The sequence below is a fragment of the Drosophila willistoni genome (genome assembly GCF_018902025.1).
Source record: "Drosophila willistoni isolate 14030-0811.24 chromosome 2R unlocalized genomic scaffold, UCI_dwil_1.1 Seg167, whole genome shotgun sequence".
NCBI lineage: Eukaryota > Metazoa > Arthropoda > Insecta > Diptera > Drosophilidae > Drosophila > Drosophila willistoni.
In genome coordinates this window covers 4211050-4221335 of record NW_025814050.1, presented here as the reverse complement: position 1 = coordinate 4221335, position 10286 = coordinate 4211050, and the positions used below count along the sequence as shown (strand labels likewise).

The 10286-nt window shown below is 40.3% G+C and overlaps 1 protein-coding gene across 1 annotated transcript; it reads right to left on the bottom strand.

Moving 5' to 3' along the window:
* Positions 1–761: 761 nt before the first annotated feature.
* LOC6644396 (Krueppel-like factor 13) lies at positions 762–3683 on the bottom strand. The gene is made up of 2 exons (XM_002066706.4): positions 3365–3683; positions 762–2412 (listed from the first exon to the last, which is right to left on the bottom strand). The coding sequence occupies exons 1-2, from the start codon at positions 3437–3439 to the stop codon at positions 1153–1155; spliced, it is 1335 nt and encodes a 444-aa protein (XP_002066742.1). The 5' UTR covers positions 3440–3683; the 3' UTR covers positions 762–1152.
* Positions 3684–10286: the final 6603 nt, after the last annotated feature.

Here is a 10286-nt window from a genome sequence, read left to right as displayed (position 1 = left end):
ATATCCTAATTGGAAAAACATTAATATCATTGTCCATTTTGGATCCAATGGCTCTCAAGGATTCGAAAGGGTCAGAATTTTCAAGGTTAAGAGTGGTTTTCGCTTATCCCAGTCAGTCTCCTGATCTGAATATCATTGATAACTTGTGGGGTAGCCTATAGAATCATAAAAGAAGATTTCGATAGAGTCCTGCCAAGCTTTGATTAAGAGTATCCCCAACCGGATGGAAAAAGTAATGGTAAAATAAGGGTGGATACATTGGATATTAATCAAATAAAGAAACAAAAATTAATTTTTAAAGATTAGAAAAAAAAAAAAAATTAAATATAACTTAGTCAGTTGAAGTGTACTTATTATTTTCATCAAGCACGAAATTCAGCAATTTCATGTTTTTTGTTGTAACTTTTAAATAAATTTATTTTTCTTTACCAAATTAATGTATTTTTATAAACAAATGTTCAATAGAGAAAGGTGCATTTAAATTTTGGCGATCAATGCAATAGAAAAAAAGTTGTGTTAATCTAAAGTCCAAAAATTTTAATTTTAAGGGGTGTACCTATTATTTTCATCATGAGTGTATGTATGTAGGTATATATGTACTTTTACTCTACGTTGCAAGCTTCTGAGCAATTATAAAATACCTTTTTGAGTAGGGTATCACAAGACGTTGTACGGAGATTCAAGTTCACTTTTTTTTGGTTTCGGGAAATCACAATAGTTTTTCTTTTTTGCAGCCCCACCCATTGAATACACTTTTTGCATATATTTTTGGAAAATATTCATATATATTTTCATTAGGTTTTTTGAGATTTTTTTTGGGATGGCCCAAAATGTTTCTTCTTTTCATTTTGTTTTTGTTTTCTTTGTTTTTATCCTATTAATAAATACAATATTATTCAATACATTATGCAGAATTTGTAGATTTAAGTTTAGGATAAGTTTATAACAATTAGAAATTAGTTAAGCAGGATAGAAAAAAAGCAAACATGAAATACTATATCACAGATTTTGGTCGATTGATTGATTATTGAATATAATGATTGATATATGACGAGAGCCTTAAAATCTAATCAAATGTAATGTTAATTAAAAGACACCAGATACTGGAAATAATGAGATTTGGGTTTGGTTTGGAACTGGTTGTGGCGCAGCTTATCGGAGACTTGCCACAAATGTGTAGTTGTTGTTGCTCTGAAGCTGTTGTTGTTGTTGTTGTTGTTGTTGCTGGAATCGTAGGAGTTCCTGTGGGGAACCAATGGAGAAGTGCAACGGTGTGGAGGCAGGTGAGACTGAAGATGAAGCAACTCCAGCTGGGGCTATAGCGCGCAATTGACTGGTTTCAACGATGGCAGGTGCAACGGCGGTGGCTTGAATGGCGGATATGGAATTGGCTACTGCCACATGGCGATTGACTCCATTGGCCTTGTCCTTGTTGTGACGCTTCACATGCTTGGAGAGATGATCGCTGCGCATGAATTTCTTTTGGCATACGCTGCACTGGAAACGCTTCTCGCCGGTGTGTGTGCGTTTGTGGCGGGATAGCTCATCAGATCGGGAGAAACGCTTGTCGCAATTTTCCCATTTGCAAATGAATGGACGCTCCCCCGTGTGGACACGTTGGTGGGCCTTTAGATGGCTGCTTTTGAAGTAGTTTTTACCACAATCCGGAAATGTGCACTCGTAGATGCGGTTGCGGGTGGCTGCTGCTTGGGCAGCTGTGATGCGGCTGGTGGGCGACGAGCAGGAGACGCTCGAGGAAGATGAGTTGGAGGCGCATGGTGAAGGCATTTGCTGGCTGGCTACAGTACTCAGCAGCATTAATTGCGATGAAGAGGATGCGGCAGCAGCGACGGAGGAGGTGGATGAGGAGGAGGAGGAGGAGGAGAACGACGAAGACGAGCAGGAAGATATAGATGTACTGCAAGAGGTTGCTGGTGAAGGCGGCGATAGTTCAGCCAGTGGGGGAGACTGTGATGGTGCTGGCGGCAGAGCCACTTCTGCTGCTCTTTTGCGGTTCATTTTGAATTTAAGATTACGCCAAACATTCGCCTCTGGATAGTCATCCTCCACTGTGGCAACTGGCAATGGTGGGGGTGCTGTGGTTTCTTGTGGTGCTGTCACAGTTCCCAAGCTATTAACCCTCATGATGACACTGACGCGTTGTTGTTGGTCTCGCTCCTGCTGCTGTTGCATCAAAAGCTCTTGCTGTTGCTCTTGTTGCTGTTGCTGTTCCTCTGGTGGTGGTGTGATGGTCTGTTCCATGCGTGGCTTCTTGTTGCTAGGCGGCTCATCCTCTTCTGTGTCTGAGGGATTGGGTGTGATGAGACCCCGATTATTGGTGTCGCCATTTTTTTGTTGTTGATGCTTCTGGGCGACCAATTTCAGTTTGGCCTTTAGTAAATCCGACGAAGCCTAAAAGAATACATGAGAAAAGAAAGGCGGATTAGTCAGCGATTCCGATTTCAGTTCATTCACTTTTGTTTTTTGTTTGGTTTTTGACCTACAATAACAACATTTAGGCGGCCATTCACCGTTAGCCTTAACCCTTCGTCATGCACGGTGGGTAAAATTCCACTTTTTCTCACAGTTTGCTTTTGCAGCCTGAAAGCAGACTATGCTTTTCATAAACTCTTGCTAATGGGTATTAAGATTTTTGTGAGTCTCTCTAAAATTTGTACATATCCTTCCCTAACTACATTTAGGTATCATTATCTAAGTTTACGCGAAATCATTAAATATTTTATTGCTCTCTAATTAACTTCTGTATACGATTCAGATTGTCCGATTATTTTATCAAAACAAAATTTATTTGAATTGGAATTGCGGGCGATTGATAAAAAATAGAAATCTAACCTAATGACAGATTCAGATAGTGTCGCTTGGGAAAATCAACAAAAGTAGGGTATTACTTACTAGCGGTGTGACACATTTTGGGTTCTATATTGTTTTATGGGCTCGGCTCGTGTAAATTGTTAGAGAAAAAGAGAGGAAAATAAAACAACTAAAAATGTGACATATTTTTTTATGGCTCGACGGCCTCACACAGTTTGTTTATGCTCTCTCTCAATAAAGCTTGTGCTATTTCTTGCTCTCTTATTTTGATTCACTCTCTGCCCCTCTCTATCACACTCCCACTCTCTCTCTCAGTCCGTCTCTATCTCTCTTCGGTGGGTGTCTGAGTCCAATGTCTATCACTCGCTGAACACGCAGCACTCACGTGAACGGCATGCTAGACTGCGTGATAAAAAAAAAAACCTGAGTGGCCCTGAGTGCGAACGAGATGACGAACTTTTGTTTTTACAAATGCCACAAGTGGAAGTGAGCAGGCAAAAATAAATTAATGTGTATTTTTGGTTAAACTTACATTTTCAATTTTAGTATTATCCCTTAAAGGAGGCGTGGCTGGCGGTGATGGTAACATTAATGTATGCATATCCATTTTGTAAATAATTTCTTTTTGTTGTTGTTGTTGATGCACTTTGCACTTTTTCACTCTCTTTATTTTGTGCTTAAAGGAGAGAGGTTATTGTCTATTTATTTTTGTTTGTTGTCTATGTGTCTTATCACTTTGCCAGATTCTTAATTCTTGGCTTTTTATTTCACTTGTTTGTTAAGTGTTTTGTGTGTTGGCCCGTTGCTTTTCGGCGGAGCTAAAGCGAACCGTTACGTTCAGAATTCAACAGACGAATGAATAACCAATCACTTGGCCAGCTACCATCAGGGCTAACTCAGTCACACATACACGCTCCGCGACTGCTTCTGTGTGTGTGTGCTTGTGTGCGAGTGTGAGTGAGTGCGGGCGGTTGGGAGAGAGAAGAGCGCCGACGTAATCACTTGTAAGTGGGAGTGAGTGAGAAGGAGTGAGAAAATCGTCATCAGGCATTCACAACGTGGGCAGAGCAACCAGCACTCATGGTGCAGAGGCATAAGATTGCCCGTCGTGCATGTTGCTCCAATTTCTTTGTGGTAGTGACGTCACAGTTGACGCTTTATTTGTGTTGCTTTTGTTTATTGTCTTATTTATTTGCATTGCATTGTATAAATATTTTAATTGGAAATCAAATCTATAGCCCCATATGCAATAAGCTTCAAATTGATCAACTTATATCTATTAATGACGTATTGACATAGAAAACTGTCTGGTATTTGGAGCTATCTTTTGCCTATTGCGTCGTGACCAACATTCGCCCAAGGCGTGCTGCCGCCTCTGCTTCTCTCTGGCAAAAAGGTCAGGTCTCTCTCCCTCCCGCCCCCCTGTTCGATTCTTTACGACAAGAAGACACCCCGCGAGCACGTAACCAACGCATGGACGTCATCAGCTGTTCCGATTAGACCCCACATTTTATTTTTTTTTTTGGGCTGTCTATTCATAGCTTGTCCATGCACAGAAAGCGTGCACAGTCTATATGTATGTATGTGTTTACATACACACGCCCCAAAGCCATGACTGAAGCTGACGCAGGTTTTTGGTGTGTTGCCACGGAAGTTTGTTTGAATGATTAATCGAAGAAGACTCATACAATGGTGGAGAGAGAGAGAGGGGGAAAAACAGGCTCGATTCGAAACAAAATTTAAATATCAGACGCGCCCATTAGACGAATCGAATAGCTTAGATATCAGACAGAATAGATTAAAATTGGCCTCCAATTCCTCAGTGATTTGCATAAAGTCTGGTCAAAAACAGTTGCTGATTTCATTAATGAACGAAATCCTCAATAGAGGGGGCCCATACGAGGGGGTTTTATACAAATATTCGTTTTCACATTGCGAATATTTACATGCATGCTTACTAATTGCAAAAAGTAATTCCAGTCGCTTTTACTGGAATTCCCAGACTCTAGATTGAGCTGCTCAACCTGCACCCATATTTGCTTGTTTTAGTTAGGTAGGTAGGTAGTACATTCGCAGCAAAAAGAGGGGCTCGTGCAGCAGCGCCACAAAATTCAGAGATATTGTTTCGCTGTGTGGGTAGGCGGGAGAGTGAGAGAGCGCCCCATCAACGGCACACAAAAACAGCTGTGACTCTTCGGGCTGGCTCTCTCTTGCGCAACAACAAGAAAAACGACTACCGCACTCAATCAAGACTCGTGGGGGGCATACTAGACGACGAAAATATCCCTAAAAAGTCCTTCACAAAAGCGAATCTGGAAATGCAAAATGATGCCCCCGAAAATATGCAATAAGCAATTGCAAAAGTTATGATTTTTCTTTGGAAAAACAAGCCATGTATAAGAAAAAGATGAACTCTGCTAAGATCGTGTCGCCTTTCTTAGGGTATCAGCTGGTCGATCCTTTAAAGGCAAACAACCTTCCGGCTTACTGGTTTACTCTCTCTCTCTCTGTCTCGCTCTCTCTTTCTACTATAAGCTTGCTCGCTCTGTCTGTGAATTATCACGCATTGACCTCATGATGTTCACGTGCACATTTGTTGATACTTGGCTGGCCTAGCAGTTGGTGGCGTGCCTGGTTTGTTTGTGTGAATGTGTGTGCCTGGTTTGTTTGTGTGAGATTGTGTGTGTGAGTGTGTGTCTGGTGTTTGTTATTGGAAACGGAATTCGTGTGTAAATTTCGCGCGGAACTGAAAGCACAGTCATGGCATGCAATTGGCCTCTACTTGATGGACGCACAAATGGGTGGGCGTGTATGTGTCTTAGTGTGGGTGTGGGTATAGTTGTGTATGTGTGTGTGAGTGTAAGTGGGACGTTCCCCCATCCACCCACGATTGCATTGCGACGCAGTTGAGATGAATTTATGCTTTGTATAGAACATTATAATCAGCTCGAGCTCCGAGACCGGGGAGGCACATCTAAAATTAGCTTCAAAATGTACGGACATATCTCCCAAAAGAGTCGAAAAAAAAAAAACACAAACGTAAATACGCACGCAGGGTTCAAGTTCAGTTTGAAAGTTTCCTTGACATGCCAAATGGAAAGGCAAATCCTACGCATTCAGAGAACATGTGAGCCCACGCTATTGGAGCAATGGAGCTTGCGCATTGACGCATCTTCCCTTACGTTTGTGACGTCACTAGTAAGACACGAAAAAAAAACACCAAAAGAATGTCCTGCTCCTGTTGCTCCTAAGTTAGCGTTGGCGTTGGCGTTGGCGCCATGACGTTGACGTTCATTCCCTTCAAAATCTATTCAGTCCCGGGGTTCAAGGTCCATATTCTTCATTCGGAACGACAGAAATTTTGAAGAGGCGTTGCTGCGAGCAGCAATGGTGGCCGTTTGCCTCATGTCAATCACAGGTGAAGCAAACGTGACGTCAGCTCTGTCAAAAAAATACAATTATGTAGACAGCAAGTGCCCGAATGAATGGTCTCTCCTCCTCTATGCAAATCATGTGAACATTTTTCTATAATTCGGCACGGCAACAAGTCCAAAAACGTTGTTGGCCATACAATTTTCCACAAACAAATTTCTGCGCTTTCAGTTTTTGGGTAAAACCCCCAACGAACTCATCCCAACAATATTGGCATACCTCCATGACGTCAGCCGGCCTCCACCACTCGAAAGACCAGACCTCACTTTGTTGTTTATTTTGTTGCTTTATTGTTTACTTGGACTTTTAGAATGGTGAGTTTTCAGTTAGCATAATTATAAATAAATTAACTAAATCGCTGCAAGTACAATTTGGACTGGGATAGGTAGTATAAATGAATAGACTAAGCAGGGGGATGAGATAATATCTTTTCTTTTACAACTTTTACTTACATATGTATGTATGTACGTTTCTCTTGAGTCACGTGGGAGAAGCTTTAGGAGTCTATATTTGCTTTAAATAAGTTTTATTTTTAAAAATGACAGATAGTTCTAGTTAAATAATGTCTTGGAAAGTCGAAAACAGATTTGAGAAGTTATTAAAACTTTCTAGGATATCCTATTTTGGGTAAAGGGATTACTATCATATGGTTCGCATAGTATTATTGTTTACTTTGGAAAATCCCCAGTTGCAAGGGCGTAGTCAGGCCCCCCTTGAGCGATAAATTTGGTGGGAATTCAAATAAAAATGTAGTAAATTTAAGTAAACCCTGTCTGAACCTCCCCCCACAAGTTGAATCACGGCTTCGCTACATATTTGCAGGTATTGTTCACAAGGTGATCCAAGTCCATGATTGTTCTCCCTCGCTTTGCCTAATTCCTAATTTACGTTGCGTTCTCTCGGTCATCGCTGCTGCTGCTGCTGCGCCTACGTGCCATGCGACGCGTCGTTAAAAAAAAAAAAATAAAACTTAATGGGGCTATCTGAATAATGGAAGGGAAGGGCAGATCCGAGACTAGAGAGAACTAAATTTTATAATTTGTGGCGTTTTTTGTTGGTAAACAGAATCCATGTAAGACCTTGGAATCATTTGTTTGCCTTCTTTTTCTTCCCAAATGGAAATGGAAATTTATGTAAGGTTTCCTCTCAACATCGTCTTCGAGATGTGCACATAAAGAATAAAGGAATCGAGAGGCCTTGCTCTCTAGAGGCTCATGCCCCAGCATATCTATAGGTGTACTTGTTCTGTCCGCCGATAGCTAAATGGGCTGTTGACCTTGGCCCAATTCCTGGCCTTGCCAAAAACGACGGCAAAAGGCAGAGAGGCGGTAAAAAAAACGGAACTGAACTTGAAAGTTGTTGTCCCTGAACCGGTTCAGGTGGACTCAAGTTAATGGGACAATTGCCTTTGGGATGTAGAAAACAACAGATTCATCGTCACGCAACTCGTTGGGAATCGTTGGAGGCGCAAATAAGACGCCATCAATAAGTAGAAAAGTATATATTTGTATAAATAAATCTAACCAAAGACGAAGGAAACAGAAACACACATCAAATCTGATGATCGGACACGTGAAGTCAACGTGAACAGAAAACGAGAATGGCGAAAATATATGGCGCTTTATTCATAAATAGACTACCCTACAGTATATATATATATTTCACATTGATGCCAAAGGCCATGCAACCCTACTCTCTCTATCTATCTATCTATTTGGTTCTCTCTTTCCCGCGCGCTATAAACAATTGGGGGAGGGCGGAGATAAGGCAGCCGACAGAGGTGATGCGTGATAAGAGCTCGATTCCCAGTGATCCCAGCTGGTCTTATCAACGGAACGGAACGTGAATGTCTTTACTGCTTATCCGAGACGAAATTGTTTTTGGCGATAGGTGCTAAGACATTGTTTGCTACGTTCTCATGAACGTACTCTCCAATGGGGGTACAAACACGATGGTTATCAGTCCGAGCGATTGCCGATTGGCGATCGGATCGACCCATCCATTGATCGAACCTGCGCAAAAGTCGTTTGTATGCACTACTTTCTTTTGGTTTCATTTCAAAATGTGATTCAATTTACTATGAAACCGTTTGATTATAAATTAAATCAGTATTATGACGTTGCACAACGTGTTTTTTCATTTCACTCGATTGGAATGAGGGGTTCAAGCAGTGCAATGAAATAATTATTCAGGTTCTACACTAGACACAACAAGGTTCCGTTATGAAATCGATAAACCGATAATAATCCCGCTTAATTTGCTTTAAATTACGCATTGAATTCCGAATGACGCAACAAAACAAAAAATTAGCCAACCAGAACTATTATAATTATCATATTTATAATGGTAATTCTCATCAAAAAACCGGTAACCCCTATTCTAGGCGGTAGGATCTTCAGTTCTATATAGGGAATATGGTAGTTTAGTAGTTTGTCCCCTTCCGGCTCCTTTTTCGTGCGTGGATTGTTTTTGTTTTCGCTAAAACTTTCGACAAGTCATTTTGAAAGCTCTTTATCTATTTATTTTGAACTAGATATGACAGTTAGTTGATCTTCTCTCTCATTCCGAGTAGGTACAGTGCCGTCAAAACGTATTTAAGACCTTTTTATTTCTACTTCTCCCGCTAACATTATGCAATTTCGAGTTATCTCTATCTCTCTTTCTGCCGGGGCCGTTTCCGATCGAAATATTTATCCAATTCATTTGTGACAGCCGCCAACAACGTGAACATCCAATGGTAAAAAACACAGCCTACCTACCACATGACGTAGATATTATAAATATAAATATGTTTGTTGTGCTTTCGGGGCGTTGTTTATTTGTAATTTTTGTTTTTTCCATTTCATTTCGGGTGTGGGTCGCCCTTGAGTGGGCCATAAATGTGCAAAACCCTTCGAGGTAGGAGGCTCGTGTGTATACGAACAAAACAATGGAAACAACCCAAGAGACCCTCCCCCCGTACCGACCCCACCGCAAACGCCGATATTCTCCCACTTCTCTCACCACACAATTATTATTTGTACCGATTATTGTGTATTGTTGTTGACATTGTTGCTGTTTGTCTAAGTGGGCCCGTTTCCGATATTTCTATGACGATCCCAATTTTCATACATGTACGAGGGTTGTGGCTGCGGGGAGGACGCGGGAGCTTATCAGCGCTGATTACACGTAGCCACGCATTGATTGAATGGCCAGCTGGCCGGCGGCCACTGGCGGAGTCTCTGAAAGTGCAATAAGGTCGTATGCTATTGAATTGAATCTCTTATATTGCCCGTATCAGTATGACGCACACTTGTTGTCGTTGTCGTTCCGTAGTCGTTGTCGTCTAGCGAAGAAGGTGAAACAAAATGAAAGCAATCGAAGGTCACTTTGCTCATACTTATATGATCTTCTTCTTGTTTTTTATAATCCATTGTTTTATGATTGCAGTGGAATCCCGTCAACTAATAGGAATGATATTTATGTAGGTGATCAATTAGAAATATCTATTTGAGGCAAAAGTTTCTAAAAATAAATAAAAACTGCATTGTCCAAGTAATTAACATTTAAACAACATTTTTCATTAGAAACAATCTCAATTTGGTTTAACAATTACTTTCTTAAACCTTCTATTATGTAATAGTTAAAGTATTTTTTGTTAAACAGAAAATTGTATCGTCAAATTTATGAATTATAACTCTACATATATTTGGGAGTCTAATTTGAGACCTGATACTCAAATGGCTTAAAGTATTTGTTGCAGCTTCGTAGTCTATACTAAATAATGTTGTATTACGTAAGCGTTTAAGTAATTTCTATATTAATATAATATAATTATAGTCGAATGTCAGTATTTTATGATTCGATAATTTATGTTAAGCAATTGGTTACTAAATTCGTTCTAGTGTTGTGTAATATAAAGAAATATTGTCCGGATTGTCAAATAAAGAACATGTTTATACATGTCTATGATTTTTTGGTATTTTGTGTATTCTTGGTTGGAAAACTTTTTCTTTCGATGTTTTTTTTATTAATTTCACTTT